This window comes from Prinia subflava, chromosome 6, assembly GCF_021018805.1.
Source record: "Prinia subflava isolate CZ2003 ecotype Zambia chromosome 6, Cam_Psub_1.2, whole genome shotgun sequence".
Lineage (NCBI taxonomy): Eukaryota > Metazoa > Chordata > Aves > Passeriformes > Cisticolidae > Prinia > Prinia subflava.
In genome coordinates this window covers 8,064,294-8,088,756 of record NC_086252.1, presented here as the reverse complement: position 1 = coordinate 8,088,756, position 24,463 = coordinate 8,064,294, and the positions used below count along the sequence as shown (strand labels likewise).

The window sequence follows — 24,463 nt, the reverse complement described above, 5'->3', positions numbered from 1 at the left end:
CCCTGATCTGGGGGCTCTAAAATCTTTTTGAACAGCCCTTCATTTATTTTTCTCTGTATCCAAACAGAATGCTAGAGCAGGAGAGATTAAAAAAGGCCTATCCCAGGATAATAATTTGCCCAGAAACACTTAGCTCACTGTCACAACAGCCGAGCAGCAGGAGGATTACACATGCTGTGATCCCTGAAAAGTGAGTGCCATAAACAGTTAAAGACCAGGGACTGATCTGGTCTGATTCACTCTTGTTCTGCTCCTCTTAGTTTCATTTTAATATTGAATCAAAGGAGTTTTGCATTACAGAAAACTCACTGCCCACCAAGCTCATCTGCTCCATGAGCACACCCAAAGACAAAGGGTCCTGGCACAGAGGGGTTTATTTTAAGCAGCTGAGTTTCACCTACGCCTGTCACTGAGTAATTGTTACACCTACTACAGCTCCCCTCCAAAAAAAAAAAAAAAAAAAAAAAAAGTCGCAGAAGAAAGTTTAAGAAAACACTACATCAGCTTTGTAAACCAGAAAGCCTTCATTTTACGTATAGAACTCCGTGGGTCAGCGAGCCAGCTAACCTCGACGATAGATTTATGCCAGCAGCATTTTCTGGCATGGGACTCCAAGGGCATAAAAGTCAGGACTTCACAGCAGGATCAGGCTAATGATTAAAGTATGTGTGAAGGTAGTCACAGTAACAGCCCTGAGCAGGGAAGCAGCCACCTTTCTCTCAGGTGTTCTGACAGCCTGATATTAAAGACCTGCAGTGTCAGAAGATGTAGGAAATCAACTGGCCTCTCTGACAGGTTTTACAGCACAGTGTTTGTGCTGTCAAGGCAGTGAATATGACAGCCTGAGGAATGACAGTAATAGGAATGTTTAGTTAAGGGAAGAGCTGAACAGAGATGCCACCATTGACAATAACGTGCTTAAGTTAAAGGGAGACTCTTGGAACTTGTACTTGGAGAAGATTTTATTAAGCCCAGTTTTCTACTTCGAGGTTTTTTCTTTTGTTTTCAGAGTCTTCCTCTGTGTGTGTGTGTCTGTCTGGTTTTACTACCATGGTGAAATATTATTTAGTTATAATGTGGTAAAAAGATAAAAGTCACTCTGCAACACTGCTTCACTTGTACCATTGTGATAGTGAAGGCTGCACTGATTAAGATTTAAAATCTCCAATGTTTTTATCCTAGAAGTTTTATAAACAGACAAAAAAAAAAAAAACCAGCTTGAGTTGGGAGAGCTGAAGTTTGAGATTAAGGGTGGCCTTGACCCCATCTATCTGACCACATAAAAATGAGATAATTTGTTCAAGCTAGCCATGGAGTGAATGGAGAGTGAGAATGTGCAGGGAACATTTTATCCCAGTTACCTCTTTGCAGTCACCAGAGAAGATGCCCAGACAGCTGCAACAGATGGGACACTGCAGTCAGGAGGGGAACCTCAGGCTAAGCTGGAGGCACAGCTCAAGCCAAGCCTGGCTTTCCCAGCCACCTCAGCAGGGCTTTAACCCACCCCACATAAGCCTGCATGTCCCAGGAGTGTCATGTAGCAAAGGACTTGGCTTGACAGAAATCAGAATCCACATAAACTAGATGATCCTCTAAGCTTGAAGTAATAATGATAACAAGAAGCTAGCTTTAAGGACAAAGCAGAAGTGTTTCCTGTTTATTTGCTAGGAAAGACTGATGAGTGCAAAAAGTATTAGGAATCCACAGTGTTTAGTCAGAGCTGCTCTGGTCTGGGCTCTTAAAGACACTGAACCTCTCTTTAAGGAGCATATTCAGAGGGAAAACACTTAAGCAGAACATTTTGAGGCAAAGCAAAATAAATATTACCTGCCCTTAAAAGTGCTTTTTCTCAGAAGCAGTAGCTTTCATGAGTCTTGCTTAAACTCTGGAAGTAAACTGAAGTTTGGCTTCAGTGTCCCACCTCCATCTCGGGCTTTGATCACCTGCAGTGGTTATTAGCTGTGGTGTAAGAACTGGCTCTGGGGGTCAAGAGATTTGTATAAAAAAAAGGGAACTGCTAATTACAGTCCATTCCAATAAGCTCAGAAATATAGCAGAGACAAGTCCATTATCTCAGAGTTAATAGGGTTACAGAATGTTGACGATGCACATGATCTGCTTTGCTATCAAACGCTACTGAAATTATGGATTGTTGCCACAGCATGAGAGTTGCATCAAATGATTAAGACTTGGGTTTAATAGAGGTCATTGCCTATGTAAATCTGGCTTTTGACGGTATTTAAGCCCCTGGATGGATACTGGTTCCTTTGTAGATGCTCTGGTTTACACATCTGCAGTGCAAGTCAGGGAATTCTCTTTACAAGGGTCTTTGAGGTGCCTGTTTGGAACTCCCTGCTGGGATTTAGTGTCACTCTGAGCTGTCCAAGAAGGAGCTGTGTGATACGTGGCTGTGTGAGGCCAGCATGTTATGAGCTCCACGAGGGTGGATCAAGCTCTGAGGGTTGCCAGCAGCCTCCCAGAAATGGCTGATGAACAATTAGTGAGACAATTATGAATTAATTAATTATGAACAATTAATTAATGCTGATTGGGGGAGTTTTGAAAAAGCAGAAAGGTTTAATTAAAGAGAAAATAATAAATTATACAGAACAAAAGAGTAAATGGCGTGCACAGTGCAGGGAGGTCCCTTGCACCTGCTAAGACCCCAAAAGCCCCGAGAATCTCAGTGCTGTCTCTTAAGTATTCAGCGATCTAGGAGGGGTTTTTGGCATGCTGCCCAACAGAAAATAGCTACATTTCTTGAGGAACACCTAAAGGATCCAACAGGTGCCTTTGTCCTGGCACTGGGCCAATTACAGTGAGAAGAGTATAGAAATTTCTGGGGTTTTCTGGGTTTTTTTCCTTAAAAGTTCAGGGATAAACCTCCAACTCTTTCCTAATATGGAAACACCTGTTAAATTATAGGGGTGCACTACAGCAGCTGTGGAGGTGCCTCTGTAGCAAACACACAGAACGGTCCCAGAGAGGCAGGGGAGCTCCTGGGAAAAGGGAGTTTTCCTCCCTGGATGAACTGAATCCACTGTGGGATGGCAAGGTCAGATGAGATGAATCTCACTCCGTGTCAAAAAGTGATTACACATCTGGTCATTCCCTCAGAGTTCATGGAAAGGATGATGCATATGCTGTCCAAGGGAAAAATAAATCAGTGTTCATATCCCAGCCTCATCTTCTGTAACACAAGCATACCCATCTGAGTGCTTGAGAAAGGAGGATCAGGGAGGCTTTAACTGAATGACTGCAGGCATCTCAAAGTGGGGAAAGGAGATGGAGCAGAGCATTAATACAAAGATTATCTTGTGTTCTCTGAATGCTTTTAAACTGGTGTTTCCATTAGTCAGAGCTATGTTCCTGCATACCTGGAATTTTTCATCTCTTTATACACCACTCAACTTCAATGAATTCTTAAAAGTGAGGCATACCAATGCCTAAAACACATCCAGCTGCAGCCAAGTAAGAGGTTCAGAGGAAAGCATGGTTTTGCACCCAAATCCATATTCAGGAACCACACTTGTAGCAAAAACTAGAATAATTTTCCATTTGTGGTGACAGAAATTTTGCTGTGATCTGATTTTTCTCAGTTAGCCCATCAGTAAGTATTATTTTTCTTAATGAAAGTTTGTAGTTAATGTAAATGCAACTCTTGAAACACCAGAAAAACAGCTAAAGTACTCTGGAGATAGTGTTACTTGCAGTACAGTACCTGCCATGCTGCTTGCAATATATAAGTTTAACAGAAGAGAAGAGCTTGTTCTTCAGAACAAGATCTGAATGTGAACCATAACCATGCTCTGCATCATTTGCCATCACATAAAAAGTCTTAAGTTTCTTTGCAAGCAGAGGTTCAGCTTGGCAGCTCCTGCAGATAATTTTATGGTGATTTATTCCCTTTTGAAGAGCATCCGATGATACTGATCTTTCCTCTTTTCCTCTGCTGCTTTCTTAAAATGTGACATTTTTGTCATGTTGTTGCCCTGGGCAGCACAAGCCCAGCTGCAGCAGCACCAGTACTGATGTCACTGTCTCAGGGGTTTCTCAGCCAACCCGTTCCTGCCCTGCCTTAAAAACCAAATGCTGCCTTTTGGGATTTTGGATTTCAGAACAGCTTGCCGGGCTCGAGGTCCCACACTTGGCAGCAATCCAAGGATTTTTGCCAGGTCTTTCCCCACTGTTTTTTTTTTTCCTCAAGGTAGATTCCCTTGGAAACACAGACCTACACATGTGCCCACATACAGGTATTCTAGGTAACACTGAAAGCTAGACAAGTGCCTTCCTATTATGTGCATAAAAATATTCTGCTGTGAAAGACATTTTCATTTCAAAACCCCAGTCCTAGACAAGAAGGTATTTTCCTTTTATTCTCAGTATATTATTTTTAATACATTCAACATGCCTCATTAACACATTCAGAAAGGTTTTGACATCTTGAAGACTCTGCTTCAAAAGTTTCTGCTTTAATACTTTTTGCTTTGTTTTGAAACCACTTTAAAAATCCGAAGTGCTACGAAAAAGGCCAGCTAAAATGTCATATAAACAAGCTCAAGTCCAGCTGAAAGGAAGCTTTACAGTAATGGTCTGGATCTAGAAATCCTTATAAAAAGGCTTTAAGTTCTTTTATAGAAAGGATTTTCTTCTATCAGATGAATGCTTTCTTTGCTCTGAGTAACTTTCTGGTGATTTCTTGCTTCAAAAACATTTGTCCCGAGTTCTGAGACCTGTTTGAGCTCCAGAAATAATGCCTTCATCTAGGTCACAGTTCCACAGAGTAAGAACTTAAGAGAAATCCCCTTTTTCCATCAGCCCAACACTGCTTCCTGCCTTTACTCCTTGGAGGGAAATACATCAGGCCACATCCTGCTCCACACTCATTTATCAGCCAGGCAAATCTCTACATGCAGATTCTTAAAGATGTGAATTGAATTTCTGCTGGCACATTGCTTGAGTAATTTGAGGTTTTTCTGTGTTCCAGGGAAATCTCTTTCCACCTTTGTAAATGTCTCCCAAATAATTTGCCCGAGAAACCGCTCTGCAGTGACTTTCCTGTTATTACCTTTTTATGATCCTCGGGTCTAGGACACGCACACCACACGGCCGTGCTCAGCCTAAAGAGCTGCCTTGCTGTTCAGGAGGACTCGTGGTGTCCTGCTGAAAGCCAAACAAGGAGCGAGTTTGCTCATTCCGAGTCCTTGCTGCAGTAATGACTCTGTTTGTGGTGCCCTGATCCTGCCCCATCTGAGCACACGATTGCACTGACTTGAGTGACTTCACTCTGAGATGAGCTAATTTTCCCTAATATGCTTTGCCAAATCTATGTCTATTTAAACACTTCTGAGAAAGGGGAAAGAAAAAAGTCTCTAGAGAGAATGACAAAAGGATTTTATTTTGGTACCAGGGTATTAAACACCTGTATCAGCAGATTCTTGGATGCCTTCTCTCTCTCCCAGGTTGCCTTTTGGTCTCCGTTTAGAATATTTAGTGAATTGCTGCAAGTGAATTACAAACTGCTCAAGATTACTATTCTATGCCCTGTCCCTTGAAAGATCTAAATAGAGTGTGAAGACAAAGGGAGGAGGAGGAAGAAGGGGTCATCATTACTTCCACAAGAATATTTAGGAGGTTTTACTCACATTTGAGAATGGAAGACTTCTAATAATGTCTAAAAAGATCATCCCCAAGAAAAACGTATTGTACAAGAAATAGTTGTTACATTTGTTGAAAGCTGTTTATAGAACAAAAAAAATGTCCACCATCTATCATCTGTTGGAATCAGTTGCCTGGTAAATAACATTCTGTTTGGTGTGACAGTAATGAAGAATTTTATCTGCAGCCACTGCAATCATAGTTCGCAGCCCCTGTAAATATTCCATTTGCTTTTATGTAGGCAAGCACACATTAACTGCTAGCCAGATTGCTAAAGGGAGGGACTGGGTATTTTTACCCTTCACACCTCACCTGAGGGGTGCCCAATTCCCAGCAGACTCCAGGCTGAGGGATCCTGATGGTGATGCAAATGGTTGCAGCTCCAGTAATGACAAAAGACCTTAATTCAGAGGGAATGTAATCCATTAGGGCTGTGCAATTTGTAGCATTACCATTAAAAGACATTCCTTTTAAAAAGGGAACAGGAAAGGAAATATGTTTGATGCCATGTGTCATGTGAGGAATTGGTAGCCTTTGGTAAGCACGGTTCAAAAAAACCCACTTGTCTTAAATATATTCCATTGACTAACAATCATGTGCCAGAATTAGGCTAAATTACATTCTGACTATTCTTGAACAGAGTTTAAAAGTTCTGAGTAATGACATTGGTTGAACCATTAATGCAAGTCCTTAAAATATAAGTAGTTTCTTGATACCTTCCACTTTGGGTCATCTTTCTTTGGAAAAATCCCACACAACAAAACCAGATGCTGCTCTACATGCATAGGAGAAATCAATGGATGGGATCAATATTCCCTCCACAGGTAATAAATGCTGAGAAGCATTTCTGTCTATCTAAATTGATCCTAGAGAATTCTTTAAATTGGTTCTGATGTGTATAAAAACCATTTCCCTATTGATCAAAGCTTTTCTTGCTTTCTTTCTTTGATATGTTATTTCATCTCTGCCATCAGGAATGGTCCCAGGCTTCTGTATGCGGTTATGATAAACAGAATTTCTTCAATCCACGCACGATTTTTTCTTTTTAATTTAAACCCAGAAATAGCTGGGTTTGTCTTTGAAGGTGGATGCTTTGCTTACAGTTAGGCAGTGCAAGTAATTTTTTAAATTGGGGAAGTTATCACATCAGAATTATTTGCAAGGAAGTCTAAAGTAACTTTTGTGAAGTGACTGCTGTACTTTTACTAGAAACAAGTGCCCAAATCCTGCTCCTCGACTGCTCTGTTGTCTCTGAGAGGAGGAGCTGCTGGAGCAGAGACGAGGGGGTTTGATCTGTCCCCATCCTTGTTCTGCCCCATTTTTGAGCAGAAGAGTTTCCCTGAGCTGCTGAGTCCATGGAAAATGTCACTGGGAGCGAGCAAACGGTGCCATTATCAGGAGGAATGTCTCAGCCTGATGTTCCTGGGGAGCTGTGGGGTTTGTGACTTTTGTTACAACACTGTTTTATTAACATTGAAGCTGCTAGAACACTCCAGAAACATGAAGTGCTGGTGGGCTGAAATAGAACTTTCCAGAGTATTTGATAATGGAATGTTACAGAATTAGTAAATTATTTTGCCCAAAGAAAAGTTAAATGCTTTAATGGGCATATTAAAAGGTTCACCAGTGAGGAGTGGTGGTGGCTTGCTCCAAAACTGTCCCAGTTTCCAGCTGTTTGGACATGTAAAGCAGTATGTAGTGTGGTCCTGGCAAGGTTTCACTCAGAATTCATGTACAAAGAAGACAGTAATCGCGGCTGTGATTTCTGTTAGGCTCTTATGAAATATAAATTGTCAAACTGTCTTTTGACAAGTACAGGTTTTGTTCCTTTTACCCCAAGTAATTTGGAGCCATCAACCCAGCAAATTAATCTTGTCTAGTTCTGTCTTCTGAAGAAATGCAGTAACAAATTAGATTGCTTCAACACGCCTGCACTATTTTAATTTTATCCACCAGCTCAAATTAGGAGATGGATTTCATACTGTATTCACAGGAGGGGCTTTGGTTCCTCAGGATTCCTTTGCATGGGTATGCAAAGCCCCTTGCAGATGAGAAAAAGCAGGTTGCTTCCTTACATCTAACACAACTGAGCCTCACTGAATGCACAAACTTTGCTTTTAAATTTGCATGTTTAGGTCAGTATGGACACTCCGGTAAATTTGGTGGGATTTTTGCCAGATTCCTGCTCTTGGCTCTTTATGGCTACAGCCTTTATCAAGCCCATAACTTTATCTACATTTGGAAAATCTGAACAAAAACAAGAACATATTTTCATACAAAATAATTAATTTTAATTACCTCCTTCTCCAGAGTGGGGTATGTATCCTAAAAGTTTTTAAAAAATTAGTGAAATATTACATCTCTGAGGTACTAAATGATTTTAGGGTTCAGCTCTGGTCTCAAAACAGTGTAGAGATAGAGTTTTAGTAGCAGGAATAGTTCTAGAAGGGCATGGATTATTTTAATTGTTTAAAGTACAAATGTATTTCCAACCCAAACAACAGCACTGCATTTGTAATTAATCAATGACTAAAACGAAGAGCATTGCCAGTCCGGAGACAAGAACAGAGCTTTTCTCTGCAGGACACTGGGAATGGAAACCTACAGCAGTACTTAACTCCAGTGCTGGGGAAAAAGGGAGCTGAAAGTGCAGTGATTCCTCAGAAGAAATTCAGTGTGGTCCAAGCAGAAGGGTGACTGCAGGGATTCCAGATTGTGGCTGCCCTGCAGCTCCTGGATGAAATGGGATTCAGATTTTCAGGGAAACCCTGTGTTTCACCATCCCCTGGGGAATAACCTGGGGTCTGGCTCAGCTCCACATTTCCCTGTGGATCCCCAAGGAAGGACTGAAGCTGAGGTTCACACATGGAGTAAGCACCACCAGCCAAGTACATTTTAATGCACAGAGCTTTTTCTTGGCTAAGCTGTCATCCCTCGTAAGGATTCCTTGCACAGAAGTTGTTTGTACCTTTAATTGGCTTTGCTACCTTTCTTTGCCTTTTCCAACTCACTGCATCCTTTTAGAAGCGAGTGTCCAGATGGTCAGAGCTTATGTTATTCTAAGGACATAATAGGGGTCCATCAGAAAAATTAGTACTTGTGTTCCAGCAATGGGCAACAGCAAATCAGCTTTGATTAGTACAAAGGCTGCTACTGTGGGGTCTCTTTGTGGTGGCAATGTGCTTTGTCATCACTCCTTGTCTGCCAGCTTGAGGAAGAAGGCTGAGCTCAGGATTGGCATGGGGACAGCCAGAGCAAAGCTTCACTTTATCTCCCCACATTGCCAAGTGCACCAACAGATCCAGAGAAGGTTCTGGAAGCCTTGTGAGCCGGACGTCTCAGAGGCTGTGGGGTCTGGAGGTCAGAGTCTTGCAGACTCCATTCATTTCAATGCAAATCAGCCCAACTGCTCAGTTCAGTGAGTTTGCACAGACCAGCCCCACCTGACACTTGGGTCAAAGGTATGAAGAACAACCTCTCTTCAGGCTCTTCTCTTCCTCCAGTGTTGTATCAAAGTGCCTTTGTTAGTGACAAGTAAGCATACTACATTAAAATACAGCTTTGCATCACAATTATGTAGTAGTTTTTGTTTGCTTTCCTAATTGGAGAAAATTTTGAAAGAGCAATAAAACACAATTTGTTCCCTGTTCCCAAAATGAAACATCTCCTTTCGGAAGGAAGGAGGGAGTAAATTTACATTATAATGAGCAGAGCGTTATGAGCCCGTAGATCAGGGCTGACATAAAGGGTGACGGAAATGAGATGTCATTTTGTGCATTCCCCCTCGCACGCATCTGCCCGTGCATCCCGCTGCTGCTGAGCCAGAAGTGGCTGTATTCATGGTCAGTGACAGCAAATCCTAACTCAGGGGAAAATTCCTGTGCAACGAAATTCCTGTGCCCTTCACCAGGGCTGCCAGGTGCACCTCCATCCTTTCCCCAGAGAGCGCCAGTGCTGGAGGCAGTGCAGGGTGCTACTGCCCCTCCTAGCTGGCTGGTTTTTACTGACCCTCTCTGTTTTCCTCTTGGCTTTGTCATTTCCCAGGACTGTCGGAATACTGGCATGGACTGACAGGATGAGTACTGGGGTTTTGCTTCAGGCATGTGACTTACCTAGCAAAGCATGCAGAAAAATGCAGGGTTGGGGTCTGCCCCTGCCCTGCTCAACCCAAGGAGTGAATGAGCTGAAGCTTTGTCTCAGTTGTCACTCTGTCCTGCCCTTACTTTCTGGAAGTGGACTGCAGCTGTCCAAACCTGTTCTCCTGCCTGTCCCTCTCCGTAACAAGTGGGTTCATTTGTGGTTTTGAGAAGCTGGAAGTGACATTAACCCCCTGCCCAGCTGTTGTGGTGTCAGGGCTGCAGGCGAAATGGCATTTGTTTGGCTCCTGGAGAAGTCATCCAGCGACTGCCTGGAGAGTCTCGCCGCAAGTGCAATCCATATGCAATGCTTCTGTCAGCAAAGACTTGCTGGAGGAGAGTTTATAATAAATATTCACATCTGCTGCTTTGGACACTCTAATCCATCCTACGGATCTTTGCTGTGTCAGGCTTTGTTCTAGATGAAGAAGCTGGGTAGTTATAAAGGTTTGCAAATAGGGCATATTTATCATGGTTAGCTCTACTTCCTAGTTCCCTTTCTTGCACAAATATCCATGACCACACTAAGCATAAGTTGAGGTTAAATATTCTCAGTGCATTTGTAAGCTGGTTTAGGCTACGTGTTTCTTTTGATAAATGGCAAAATGAAGCCATCAGATCTTCATGAGCAGAACAGAGAACATCATTGTTACAACCTAGAACAGAGGGACAATATATTCCGTGGATAAACTGTACATCACAGAGGCACACCCAGGGCCCCAAAGTGTTAAAACCAGGATAAATTCCTCCGTGCTCATGTCTGTTGGACAATATGTTCCCATTGGCTATTCGGTGAATAACCTGAGTTACTAAAAATAGAAAAATATCTCCTGTTTTTCATAATCTTCCCAAAAATTATGACCTTGGTGCCAGATTGACATTGTCCATGTCAATATTAATTATTCTTCTTTCGGTGATGTCGTTGCTTTCAGAGAGAAAATCTCCACACATAAGAGGAGCTGTAATCACTTGGAGGGTGTATTGAACTTGCTCCAAATAGAAAAAGGTGTTTGACCAAGATCACAACTGACAGTACAGTGATCCCGTTGTTGTTAGGGCCACATCAGCTTTGAAATGAATGTATTGATTTTTTTCTTCTTCTCTCTTTTTTTTTGTACGTGAAACTCATGATTATTATAGTTAATTTCTAAAGGAGAATCTTTATTTGGAGACTGGGTAAGTAAGAGGCACTCTGAACACATCACTTACCAGCTATTACCTCTGCTTTTTTTTAAGCAGGAAGATAATGAACTTATAAACACATTTTGTTTCCTTAAAAGTGTTGAAAACTGAGTCCGTTTGATTTCCAAAGAGGGAAACTAGGAACTCCTTAGAACCTTTTTTAGGTTTTATTTTTTCTACTGTTGAATCCTGTTCTATACTAAGGGTTTAATTATGGTTTTTTCCATAAGGATATAAAGCAGCAAGCACTCAGTTCAGTTAGACACCTGACCTTCTGGAAATTCAGCTGAAAACTCACATCTTCATGTCTTAAAGCAGTACAAGAAAAGCAGTGTCAAAAGCATGGTCTGATGTCAGTACCTCCAGGTATTAGGAGAGCATCAACTCCTCTGGTGCTCAGGCTGTGTGTCAGAATCCGCCCCTGAATAATTGTATCAAATATAAGAGATTGTCCTGCTCTGGTCTGCACTGGAGAAGCCCCACCTTGAGTATGGTGTGCAGTTTTGGTCACTGTAACATAAAAAAAATACTAATCTATCAGAGAGCATCCAAAGGGCAACAAAGATGGAGAAGAGCCCTGAGGGGAAGCCACAGCACCAAATCTGAAAGAGTTCAAGAAAGGTTTGGACAACACTCTTGGGCACGTGGTGTGGCCTGTGCATGGCCAGGAGTTGGACTGCACAATCCTTGTGGGTCCCTTCCAACTCGGCAGATTCTGTGGTTCTGTGAAAGTAGCCAGGCTCCTTGTGAGGAGAACATGTTGTCTCCACACTGTCTTAATCGCTCCAAAACACAACCTCACTGCTATTGATCTGTCCAACTTTCTGTTAATTTATCTCAGAAAACAGGAGTACTCGCGTGTGTCTTTAAAGCCACCATCTCGAAACTTCCAGCGCCGCTCCCTTGTGTAGCCTTTGCCAACCTCGGTGCCTTTTCCCTGTGTTTCAGGTGGCCTGGTGGCTGTGGCCAGCAGCGAGGGCTCGGTGAAGGTGCTGTCGCTGGCCGTGGGCCAGCTCTCCATCCTGCGCGGCCCCGGCGTGGAGGTGCGCTGCGTGCGCTTCCACGGCCACGATCACCTGCTGTCGGCGGGCGCCGATGGCAGGGTTTGCCTCTGGACCGCCACACAGTGACACACGTGGCCCTCATCGCCTTCCACAAGAGCGCTTTGGCAGCAGCGCTGCTGGCTTAGAGCTTCAGAGCTTCTGTTTGCGTTGGTCAGGGTATATTCGGCCAAACGGAGCATTATTTGGCATTTTATGCAAATAAACCCCTCAATTTTTCCCTCTTTCTGCTGTCACCGTGTTTTCCGCAACACCGAGAATCTCTCTTTTGGTGGTTTCTGGAGAAACAGCTTTACAATGACGCCTAATGCCAGCGCAGCCGAATTGCAAGGAGATTGATTTTTAATGTAGCGCAGCACGAGCCACAGGAGCCGGGGCGCCCCTTCCCCGGCGCAGCCGCCTGCGGGAAGATGAGGCGAAGTTTCCACAATGCGGCCATGGGGGATGTTTTCTCGAACACCGCCGGGCCAGCGGCGATGAGCCGGAGCTGGAGACCGCGGAGGGGCTGAGGGGAGCTCCAACCCGCGTATCCATGGGGAGCCGGGCTGAGGGCAGCTCCAGCCAGTGGATCTGAGGGGAGCCGGGCTGAGGGGAGCCCCAGCCAGTGGATCTGAGGGGAGCCGGGCTGAGGGCAGCTCCAGCCAGTGGATCTGAGGGGAGCCGGGCTGAGGGCAGCTCCAACCCGCGTATCCATGGGGAGCCGGGCTGAGGGCAGCTCCAGCCAGTGGATCTGAGGGGAGCCGGGCTGAGGGGAGCCCCAGCCAGTGGATCTGAGGGAACTGGGCTGAGGGGAGCCGCAGCCGGTGGATCTGAGGGGAACCGAGCTAGGGGAACTCCAGCCGCTGGATCTGAGGGGAACCGGGCTGAGGGGAGCTCCAGCCGGTCGGGCTGAGGGGAGCCGGGCTGAGGGGAGCCGCAGCCGGTGGATCTGAGGGAACTGGGCTGAGGGGAGCCGGGCTGAGGGCAGCTCCAGCCGGTGGATCTGAGGGAACTGGGCTGAGGGGAACTGGGCTGAGGGGAGCTGTAGCCGGCGGATCTGAGGGGAACCGGGCTGAAGAGAGCCGGGCTGACGGGCGCGCCAGCCGGAGGATCTGAGGGGGACCGGCAGGTCTGAGGAAAGCCGTCGCTCCAACCGGCGGCAGGCGGAGCAGCGGCCGGGGCGGGGGCGCCCCGCCCCTGCATTATTTTTTGGGTTTTACCCTGCTCTTCTCCTTTTTTTTTTTTTTTTTTTCTTATTTTTCTTTTTTTTTTTAAACACCACCCCCCCCCCCCCCCAAACCAAAATTAATCCTAATAAGGGCAGGCAGGGAGCGCGGAGCTGCGCGGCGCGGGCATGGCCGGCGCCCGGGCCGGGGAGTCCCCGGAGGGGCGCGGGGGCTGCCCGCCCGCCGGGCGCGGGGCTCCTGCGCCCGCCCTCCCCCGCCTGCCTCCCGCCTAACCCGCGATCGCTCCCCCCCTTCCCCTGCCGAGGCGAAGCTGGAGCCGCAGGAGATCCGCCGGGCACAGGGAGGGGACAGGGATGGGTTGTTTTCTCTCCCCCGCCCGCCCCGAGACCTGAGGAGATGCAGCCCAAGTTCGCCGCGATGACTCTGCTGCTGGCACCGGGGTTTCTCCGCGGCATCGCAGCCTCCGGACCGCCTGAACACTGCTCCTTCTGAATCGTCGGCGCCGGGTTAAAGCTCAGTTCTCATGTTGTGGTTGCTGGGCTGCCGAGCTCCCGTTTTGCGATGGGAGGTGGAGGAAGAGGGATTGTCCGTGAGTCAACACCGAAAACGTGATTAGGAGGAACTGCTTTCACTAATCTGTTTCTAACCTTTCAGTCCATGTTGGCCTGTGACCCCTCTCAGCTTTCACATCCAGCCTCATCAGGTAGGTGTGAATTATTCGCTTGGGGTGAGGGAAGGCGGATGGAAACGTTTCAGAGACTTACCTACGATCCTGGCCTCTCTCAGGATGAGAAATGATGAGAAAGTTCAAGCTGTAAACTCATTCTGAGACAAGCAGCATTTGTTTACTTGTTGAAATGTGTCCGTGCAAGACATCTGCAGTCTGTCTGATTCCCATGATCGAGCCGAGTGCCTGTGACTTGCTGTGGGACATCTCAGCTGCTGTAGCAAAATATAGTGCCCTTATTTATGATCTGGGGAGAACTTTTATATACGTATATGTATACACACACATTTGTTTTGAGAGCTTCCTCATCAAACTCCAGCAGATTCTCACAATTGTTTCACAGTTCCTCGGATATTAATTACTCTGTTTGCTGCTTTTTTTCCCCCTAAATGCCCACAAATCTGCAGTGTTGCAACCTACCTGTAGCGTTAGGTGGGGAGATTGTCTGCTCTGTAGATATGTAAAGCAGCCGTATCTGCATGAATCGCTGGCTTTCCAAACAGCATGTTACAGGAGATATTGCTGATAGGAGGAACAAGAGGGTGCATAGTCCTGGTGATGGAAACACAGCTAGTACTTCAATTAGGAAGATATCTTTTCGAATTTGATAAATCTTGTGTAATATCCGGTGTCTCCCTCTATTGTGGCTTCGGAAAAACTGCTTGGTCAACAGGATCCTTTAGCTGCTTCTCTGGGATTAAAGCTTTCTCCTCCTGCTGCTGCTTCTTTTGCTTCAGTTAAAGGAGAATTAATTGCTGAATATCTGCAGCCCACCAAGAATGTTAACATGTAAAAATGGGTTGGAGGGGAGTACGTGTTTGCCCGTGTGTGTAGGTTAATGCATGTTTGTGTAGACTCCGTGTGCCTGTGCGTGCAAGCTCTGGGAATGGAGGAAAAGAAAGGATGACACACACCCCAACAATCCTTTTTTTGTTTGTTTGTTTGTTTGTGCCACCACCTACCTCCATAGTTCTGCAGTCCATGTAATACTGATATTTCATCTCATTTAAAAGTTTCCTGTGATACTTTGCCCAGTTTTTTAAAGGGGGTCAGGAAGCAGCTTGCTGCCGGGCTTGCACCGCTGCTGGCTGCTGTGTGGGCAGGTTGGTGGCGGTGCTGTGGCACCGTGGGCAGCCAGGAGTGCTCCCGAGACACCGGCACGGAGCCTCCGCCTGGCGCCGACTCTCCCGGGGTCTCAAAGCCCCGCTCCCTCCCGGGCTCCGTCCTCACTCCACCACTTCAGCACAGCTCATCGCTCCCAAAGTTTTAGAAAGGCTCAGCTTAATCACGCCGACACGTTTCAGCGGCTCCATGCATGATGCAGGCATTCAAACATCCTGCACTCCACGTTTTTTGCTGGGAGTTACTGAAATGCTGAATAATGGAGAAGGTGAATTGCATCTCTGCTCCTGTCGGGATTAAACGTACCTGCTGCAGGCTGGGCTGTGTTGGTAGCCCAGGAAGTCCCTCTTCAGAAATGCTGTAAATAAGATTTTGTGCTATTCCACCTCTCGCAGCCCAAGTTTAAACCAGCACCGTCTTTCAGATCAGACACCGATCTGACAACAGATTATGTTTAGCTCCCTTCTCAGCTCAGGTTTCCCACCTTGCTCTAATGAAGTGGGCTGTGCTCCACGTAGCACCAAGGGACAGTGGCCACCACAGGAGGCTTAGACCATTCTTAAAGCTGGCTTCAAAACCCTCTGAGCTGCCCATCACCATGCCATTCCAGGCAGCTGGTTTGAGTCCTGGTGCATCCAAAAACTCAACTGCAAAAATGAGGAGAGGAAAGATTAGATGATTCTGTGAGCCACCGTTCCTTCAGAGATATTTTATGGTCATATGTGTCCAGGCATGTGTGTCTAACTTAGGTATTTGACATGCTTTGTTCTCTTTACCAATATTTAAGAAGAGGTTTAATTCTAATGAAACAGTGATAGTTATCTGTGCAGTTAAAAAAATTGTATTTATTCTTTGGTGCTGGTTGAAACAATGACTTTTGTAAGTCAATATTCCTTGAATTTTGAGTTTTTTCTCACTTGAACCTGTTTGTTTTCAGACCACAACTCTGGTCTCCCTATGGAAGCAACTGTTTGTATCTGGCTTTGAGGTCCCATGGAGAAGCCGAGGAGGGGGATGGCTCTTCACATCCATGGAGCCTGGATACTTCTGTTTGTGCTCCCTGCTTTGGTCACTCCAGCTGCCATCAGCCATGAAGACTACCCCGCTGACGAAGGGGACCAGACCTCCAGTAATGACAATCTGATCTTTGACGATTACCGGGGGAAGGGCTGCGTGGATGACAGTGGCTTCGTGTACAAACTGGGAGAACGTTTTTTCCCAGGGCATTCCAACTGTCCCTGTGTCTGTACTGAGGACGGACCTGTTTGCGACCAACCAGAATGCCCTAAAATCCACCCAAAGTGCACAAAAGTGGAACACAATGGATGCTGTCCAGAGTGCAAAGAAGTGAAGAACTTTTGTGAATATCATGGGAAAAATTACAAAATCTTGGAGGAATTTAAGGTATGTGGAACCCTTTCTTCAATGTTTCATATTAGTATGCTTTAGGAGTTGTATTTTTCTTGGGAGCTCTCAAAGGCACTCAGTATTTGCTCACTGCCATTGATGAATGCTGGAGTTGAAGTCGTTTTTAGCTGTGATGCAGGTCCAGCTCCTGTAGAAGCTGTCACCTCCCCCTTATTGCACTGCCTGAGGGCCAGGGGTCAGTGAAAAGCCCCTGTGGGAACTGCCAGCCCTCTGCATCCTCCTCCTTTGCTCATGGCATGGATCATGCTGGGCTACCAGGGGTGTGTAAACCACTACTGAGAGCTTTTTCAGAACCCCCTTCACAATTAGGATAGCAAAACATTGATGGCGTGGTGCTGAGTGCTGTTACTCATAACCGTATGAGCATGCAAATAAGGAGATGGTACACTCTGCTTAATTTTTTCATTTCAGCTGTGATAAGGCTGTCTCAAATGGAGAAGATGAGCTCCTAGGCAGATGAGCATCTCCAGCAATGAGAAGCATGGGGTTTCATTGCAATAGTTGAGTTCATGTAAGGAATGTCATAAAGGAATCCTGAAATATATCTTAAAAACAAGATGGTATTTTCCAAAACCACAACACAACCTGCAATTCTCCTTCTAATGAGTTTGGTCACCAGCTTTCAATTCTGCTAAGGAAAGCAGCATTTCACAGTGAAGAACAGGGGCTGTAAACGCTGTAGGTACACAAGTTTGTTCTTCCAGCTCACGTGGCTTTAAGAGTTGAACCTCCACAGTTAACAACAGCCAGTAACTCCTCATGGCTGTGTGCCTGATCTTATACTCTTGGCCAGCTTATTGACTTTCCCGCAAGGAAAATAATTTCATACAGGTCTGTGTGCTTCATCATGCTCAGTAGCATAGATGGCAATTCCCTTTTTCACAGAAATTGTCATTTTCAGGGAAGGTAGCAGTTAGCAGTTCCTTTCTTCTACCATGTGTGGTGTATGTTTATCTTTTTCTGTCCTTCTGAAACTGCAGTCTCTGAGTCTGGGCAAGACAGTTTAATGTCACAAGCATGAGGTAAAGCAAATGTATGAGGAACATCTCCTTGAGGGCCAGCCTGATCAACCTGCTCTGCTTCACTGAGGGATGGGAAGGTGCTCAGATAACAGTTTCCTCTTGCCCTGGGAAGGCTTGGCCCAAGTTCATCCCGTGATCACACTTCAGTGGTCCCATTTTGACTGCTGCGCTGTCAGGTGGTGAGATAGCCCACCTAGGTGATCAGGTTTTCATGTGAGAGGTATAAGGTCTTACTTTTAGGAAGCAGAAATTTGTAAGGACTCTGAAGAGATTTCAGTGGGATAGATCTTGTCAATAAAGTGTCTCTTGGGTGTGAATTAAGTGGAAAAGTAGTAATGCCTTCTCCTGAAAGAAATCATTTCACCCTGATAACAGCTTGAACTCTAGGAGAACAGAATACAGGAGAGAAAGGCTGTAGGAGAGAGTTAGGAGCCATCTGGTTCATTGCTGGCTGTACTCAAACACTTGGGGTGTTGTGTGGAAAGCAAAGTTGCAGTACCCTCTGGGAAGCACAAAGCAGACGGTGTCACGCCACTCTGACACACAGTAACCTTCCGGCCAGGACTAATGTGAATCCTTCACAATTTAGCTGACAGGCAAACTTTTGACCTAGACCTGTGCTTTGCTGAAAGCTCAGTATGTTGTGGAATAGGTCAGAAACCAATGTTTTGGAAACCTCCATGTTTACCTGGAATAAACAGTGGATTGCTTTTTTCCTCAAAGTAGTGTAGGAGAGTCAGACAATGGAAGATCAGTGTTCTGTGGGGAAAAAAGAAGCCCCTGTGAACTATGACTTTATAAATTCTATAGGAAAGACAGAACTTCGAGATTCAGGAAGCTGCTGCTCTGAAGTCTTGACTTTATGAGGCATCCAAGCATTTTGTTGTTTATTTCAACAGAATAAAGGTTTTACCTGCTATCTCTGCAGATGAAATCCTGAGCAGTTCATAGGTTTTACAGGCTCTGAGCTCTGCTCTTCCCTCATCCTGTTGAATTTATAAGGTCTGCAAACTTTCTCACATCCACTGCACACACACTGAAATCAAAGACGAGAGGCTGTTCAGTCTCAAACCCAGGCTGCTTTCAGTGCAAACAGAGACACTGTTTTATGTGGCCTCAGAACCCTTTCACCCACTTGATTTACTTTTGCTGGTATGTAGATTCCAAATCGTCATCTATAGAAGTGCTTGTCACTGCTGAGTTTCAGCTGAAATTAGCCTCTATTTAAAAATCTTCTGCAAGTGTGTGTCTGTGTGTGTGTGCCAGGACTGACTCATCTTGCAGAAATTTCAGCTGCCTGATCTTTCACAAATTGGGATTAATTTTTTTCTCCCAGAATTTTTTTCTAGGATATCGATATCTCTGAGAGGTTTCCAGTTGGGTGAATCTTCCTGTACTGTTTCTAAATTTTTTTCCTCAGGTTTGGGGTGAGAAATGCAAATGTGATTTAATCTTTTTTCTTACCACTGGCAGTTACTGTGATGCTCTCATGGTACAGGAGTAGTTACAAAGGCCCATTTCTTGAATATTTAGCTTTCTTGTAGTGAACAGATCTTGTGCATATGATTTTTTGAGTCATAACAGTCATAAGCACTAAATAAAAACACGCCAACAAGCCATGTAGCTTAGACAGCTGTCCAAATATTTATCCTTGTGCCCCTCAGTCATTAACATGTACAACTGAAATGCTGAACTGAAGTTCAATTATAAATCCAAAGCCATTGAGAGTTTTTCTTGTATCCTTTTGTAAGATTCTGTGTCTCTGACAGATGGCTTAGTAAGCCCGTGCAGCATCTTCATAGCATCTTCATCTCTTGTGGGTCCTGGGAGATGTTGGTGGGTTTGGGGCCCCAGATCCTGCCTCATTCCCTGGTTTCAGTGGGATTTACCCCCAGCTTTGGCTGAGGCTGTGGCTCCACCAGGAAACCCCTGCAGAAAAGGCCAGCACAGTCTCTCTAATCTTAACCATGATTTGAATGTGTCTGAAATACAGATTGGTGCCCGGTGTCAGGATTGTGATGCCTGTGGAGCAGGAGAGAGGGCAGGTGTGGTGGGTTTTACTGGGATCCATCTCTCTCCTTCCCGTCTTGTTTTCTGCTTTTCTCTTTGCTGGACTAGAATGGGGTCTCTCACATCCCCACTGGCCCCTCAGAGAGGGGTGAAGGATGCTGGAAGTCTCAGGTTAAGTCTCAGGCTGTTTTCTCCAGAGGGATGTGGCAGGGACTCTCGGGGTCACCTGGCAGCTGCTTTTTCTCTCACTCATCATGCTTGCTTCAGTCCTGGAGGTTAAGTCTGAGTCCCAAGTGCTCTGCACTCGCCTGTGGGAGCAGAGCTCTTTCAGGGAGGTTGTTAAGCCTCCCCTTTCTTCTCAGAGACAGAAAACAAGCAGATGAGATTGGTCTTGGTTATTGTAAGAGCACATGGCTGTGTTCTAAGTGAATGTCCCCAGCCAGCACTGATGTAAAGTTAAGGAGACAGTGTTCCTCCAGCATGATGGATGTTCATTGGCAGTGATGGAGAAATCCTGCAAATGTCACCGAGGCAGCCGTGTCCCTAAGTGCTGATTAGTTTCTGCTCTCTTGCATGACTTACTGACAGAAGAGCACACACCTCTGAGAAATGGAATTATGGTGTGGTCGAAGCGTATTTGTAACCACAGTGAGGAGCCACTGGAAGAGAACTGGGTTGTCAATTCTCTTCCAGTTTGGAAAGTCCATTATCAGCTCTGAACTTCCCAGGTCTCTCATCACCCAGCAGAGGCACATCCAGGATACCCTTCTGCAGACCTCTGGATATGTAGCAAAATGCCATTGCTGGGAGATAAATGGTCAGTTCACAAGAGACTGTCAAGATGACATCTTGAAATATGCTCTCCATTTTAGAGTGACAGGCAGGGACTGCTCCCTGTCCCTGCAGGAGGATGAGCACGGTGCCATCCTCCTCCAAGGCAGTGGCAGAAATTTCCTAGGCACAGACATTAAAATATCTGTGTTAGCCTGGCAGAACATTGGGTGAGTTATCCTTTGGGTGGGAAAACAAGAACTTTTGGCCTTCCTGATGATGTTCAAGTGGGAAGAGCAGCTTCAACCTGCAGCTGTGAACTGGAGCTTGAATACACTCTGGATGTTTTTTGGGCACTCTTCAGCGGCTGTCCTCCTTTCTGCCGAGCACAGAGCTGCAATTTCTTCACGTCATTGGCTCTGCCAGTGTTTTTCTTCTGCTGCTGCCTTTATTTGCCTGCCCTTCCCAATGACTTCCCCAGTTCCTTGTCCTCTCCCCTTCCACCTTCGCTCCTCCCAAACCCATCCTCTCCAAAAGGGTCCTTAGGTGATGCCCAAGTATTTGTCCCTTGCATCAGCAGAAGAGTGGAGAGGTGGGAAAACAAACCTTGCTCTTGCCCTTGCCCTTTTCTTCCACACTGAGTAAAAATAAAAAAAAACAACAACTAAAACCAAAAAAAGGCAGGAAAAGTGAAATTTTTCCTTCCAGGGTAAAGTTTTTGCTGACTTGAAAAGAGCCAGGATTTCATCACTAAAGTTCTACTTTATTTTTCTTTCCCCTGTTCCCTGCCATTATATCTTGAGTTCATTGCTTTGTTTTGTCTACAAATCACCTGTAATCCTTCAGTGAAGGTTTTTGTATCTTGCTGACTTTATGTCTTCTTGAGCAGTGCTTTGCACAGTGGGGACCCAGCTCTGGCAGGGTTCTTCAGGGTGTAATCAGAACTCAAAATATATGAGGGGTTGTGTAAGCATAGCATTATCATACACCAATTCTCAGCTCATTATGGAAACCTTTACTTCAGAATAGTGGCACCTCCTTTTCCTTTGTTGATGCTCTTTAAAATGTTTTATTAATGCAATTACCTGAATTTAAGTGGACAAAGCAAGGCCTCTCATCAAAAGGCACATGCAGGCAGGGATGCAGCTGCTATCCCAGCCCCTGGAACACCATGTGTCCATCCTGATGCTGGAGGAAAGGAGGCAGTGAAACCAAAACATGATTCCCCACCCCCAGAAGTGTGCCAGAAATAGAGATTAAGTGGTGTAAACAACAGCCTGCCTCAGAGCAGCAGGCACCCAGCCTAGGAGTGCAAGCTTATCAAATATGAATGGAGCACTTGGGACGCTGCAGAGTGTTGCTGGTGGGTGATGCTCTTAGGTGAGAAACAAGAGTGTGGCAGCCCCGGGTGGAGAGGGCCAGCGAGGGTCCTCACTTTAATATTGGCAATTTTCTCTCCAAGATGTGTGCAGCAGGCTTTTTTTTTCTACTATGACTCAAACAAGTGGGGCTTATTTTTTTCCCCCCTTCTTCTTCTTGTGTGTTCTGCAATTTCACATATGGCTAGAAAATCATAATACAGAAGAAATTTCAATAAGGTGCCTGTGCTTTAATAAAAGGAGCCATGAACAATGCCAGCTCTGAAGATAGCATGCAGCCATTGAAGTCAGACAGGGAAAACAGAGCATCAGTCAGATGGAAAAGTATGATTTATTATCTCCCTCCTGGCAAAATTACAGTGACAATGTCTATGCAAAGGAATCTGAAATTACTGACTTACTGTATTTCTGTCATAATTTGTACCAAGAAAACATACTAAAATAGATAGGCCTGTCACATATTGATGTATAGTGAAACCTATTTTTAAAATTATTCTATGTACTTAGCTACTGATTCTGTAACATATATATCACATTATGCACAACTACACTATTACAATAGGTGAAAGAAGGTGGGCTTTATTCAGCATTTGGATAAAAAAATCCATGGAATTTTCTTCCCTGGAGCACACTAATACATGGGAGGCTCTAAAAGCTCAGAGCTCAGTGGTGCTGGCTGTGCCACACACAAACTGTCTCAGAGCCCCCCACCGAAATGGATGAGACCCAAAAGCTGAGCATCCCCACAACTCAGAATCAGCAGGAGCTGAGCACAAGCCCCTGCAGCAGCTCAGCACAGAACTCAGCCTGTACGTGCCATCCCAAGGGATTGAATAACTGGGCACAGGAATTAATGTGTGCCCAGTTATTCACTCCAGGAAATAGCCCATCAGCTCTGCATGCTTGCAGGGGGCTGTCCAGGGAGCTGCTGAAGGAGAGGGGATATCTCTGCACAGCCAGAGGAGAAGCTCTGCCACTTCCCCTGCCCTCCCTCCGTGGCTGCTGGAGCCTTACTGTTAAGAAAATAGAATTTGTAGTACGTGCAGGTGTTACCAGGTCCTTCCAAGAGTGCTAAAATCAAGTCTGAGGCTTTATTGTTGTGCCAGACAATGCTCAGTGGGGAGAACTGCTCATCCCTTGGCTCTCCCAAGCAGTTCATCTGTCACCCAGGCTGTTTCTGTGGGGCTGGTGAGCAGGAGATCCTCAGGTCATCAGCTCAGGAGGAAGGATGTCCTCCTTAGAAACATTCACAGCTCATTGGTGAGAAGGTTTTTTAGGAAGCTGTTTCCTGCCAGAGCGAGGGGAAGTGCAGGTATGTGTTTGTTGCCACTGGAATGTGCTCTGTGCAGAATTGCATTCATTAAAAAAATGCTCCATCAGCCAATTATCCTAGTTACTGTTTTAAAAGCTGTAATTAGATAAGTTATGTAGTGACAGTGCTCAGTCTAGTTGCAAAATAAGGATATGTGAGGCTTCCTTAGTCTGTTCTGTGGTGATATCAGAGGTAATTCTTTGGGAGTTACAGTAAAATCCGCATGCTTGGGGAAGCAATGGGGTTTGAAACAGCTCCTGAAAGCAGGGGATCTCTCAGTCAGTTAACTGTGGTCATCCCAGCCAGCAAAACCGTCCTGACTGGGGGTTGGCGCAGTGTGCTCCCTGTGAAAGCCACCCCCAGTGTTTTCTCTTGTCACACATAACCCAATCAAACCTGCTTTCACTTCACATCCCTCCCAGCCTGTGCTCATAACCAAATGATGGCACCCCCTGAGGGACAGAAACCTCCCAGACACCGCTGGCAGCTGCAGAAGGAACGGGACCAAGGTCCAGTCTGCTCCCCAGTGATGTCTGCCTGTATTATACCCACCTCCATAACAGAAATTCAGTGTTTTATCAGGACATGGAGCTGATCTTGCCACCTTCTCCCATCTCTCAGTGTGGACACAGGAGATACAGGGAACACACATGTAAAAGGAATCATGTTTGTGGAAGGTCCTCCCTTGTGTTCTCCCTGCTCCAGGAGCCTTTCTCCTAGATAGGGCTCCTTCATTGCAAAAGCCAACCAGGAGGGAGTGGAGAGCACAGAGCTGCCAGCTGGGCTCACTCTCCCTGCTGACATTAAAAGGAGTTTCACAAATGTGAAGCACACCCAGGCATTTTATCTGTGTCCAAACGGGGCTGCCCTTCACACGCTGGAGCCACAGTCCCCTCTGCCATATCTGTAACCTTTCAGAAGGAGCCCCCTTCCCTGGGCACTGGGCACGTCTGAACTGAAAAGCCATTGTAATCGAGTCATAAAAATTATCACCAAAGGAACAGAGAGCTCCAGTCCCCTCAGCCCCAGGACAGGTGAGGTGCAAGGATTGTAAGGAATAAAATGAGACGTATATCAAAGCAAAGAGAGCATTCTCACAGAAGAAGTGCAAAGTCATGTTTTTACAGAAAGCTTTGCTACTGCTTTCGGGAGAGAAAAGCAACCACGAGACTGCAGATAGACAGCTCTGGTGGAAAAGGGGCCAGGACTCAGCTCAAGGTTGTCTCTCTCATCAGCTAATGGAGGAGGCACTCCTCAGATCCAGACGTGGTTCCAGGAGCCTTTTAAACTCATCAGATTGTGTGGCACAGAGCAGATCTGTGAGTCCAGAGCTCCTAAAGCCATCGCAGCCCTGACTCACCAGATGTGGGCCCAGGATACCCAGGGTGGGGCACAACTTCTGTGCCCCTCATCTGCCCTATTGGTCTGTGGGGCTCCCCGGGAATGTTCACAAAGGAATGGCAGGGATAATGTTCCTGTTATAGACAGG

General features: G+C 45.7%; 2 protein-coding genes across 4 annotated transcripts in view; both read left to right on the top strand.

Annotated features, from left to right (window-relative positions):
• Positions 1–12,261, top strand: part of SPAG16 (sperm associated antigen 16) — a 362,296-nt gene extending 350,035 nt beyond the window's left edge. Inside the window, exon 16 of the mRNA XM_063400108.1 lies at positions 11,925–12,261. Within this exon, the coding sequence (XP_063256178.1) occupies positions 11,925–12,106 (182 nt within the window). The 3' untranslated portion in view covers positions 12,107–12,261. The remainder of the gene's footprint in view (positions 1–11,924) is intronic.
• A 1,082-nt stretch (positions 12,262–13,343) lies between these two features.
• The window catches only part of VWC2L (von Willebrand factor C domain containing 2 like), a 41,061-nt gene continuing 29,941 nt past the window's right edge, over positions 13,344–24,463 (top strand). For all 3 annotated transcript variants that reach the window (XM_063400102.1, XM_063400100.1, XM_063400101.1), the window contains exons 1-2: positions 13,344–13,906; positions 15,990–16,456. In XM_063400102.1, the coding sequence (XP_063256172.1) occupies positions 16,046–16,456 (411 nt within the window). In that variant the 5' untranslated portion in view covers positions 13,344–13,906; positions 15,990–16,045. The remainder of the gene's footprint in view (positions 13,907–15,989; positions 16,457–24,463) is intronic.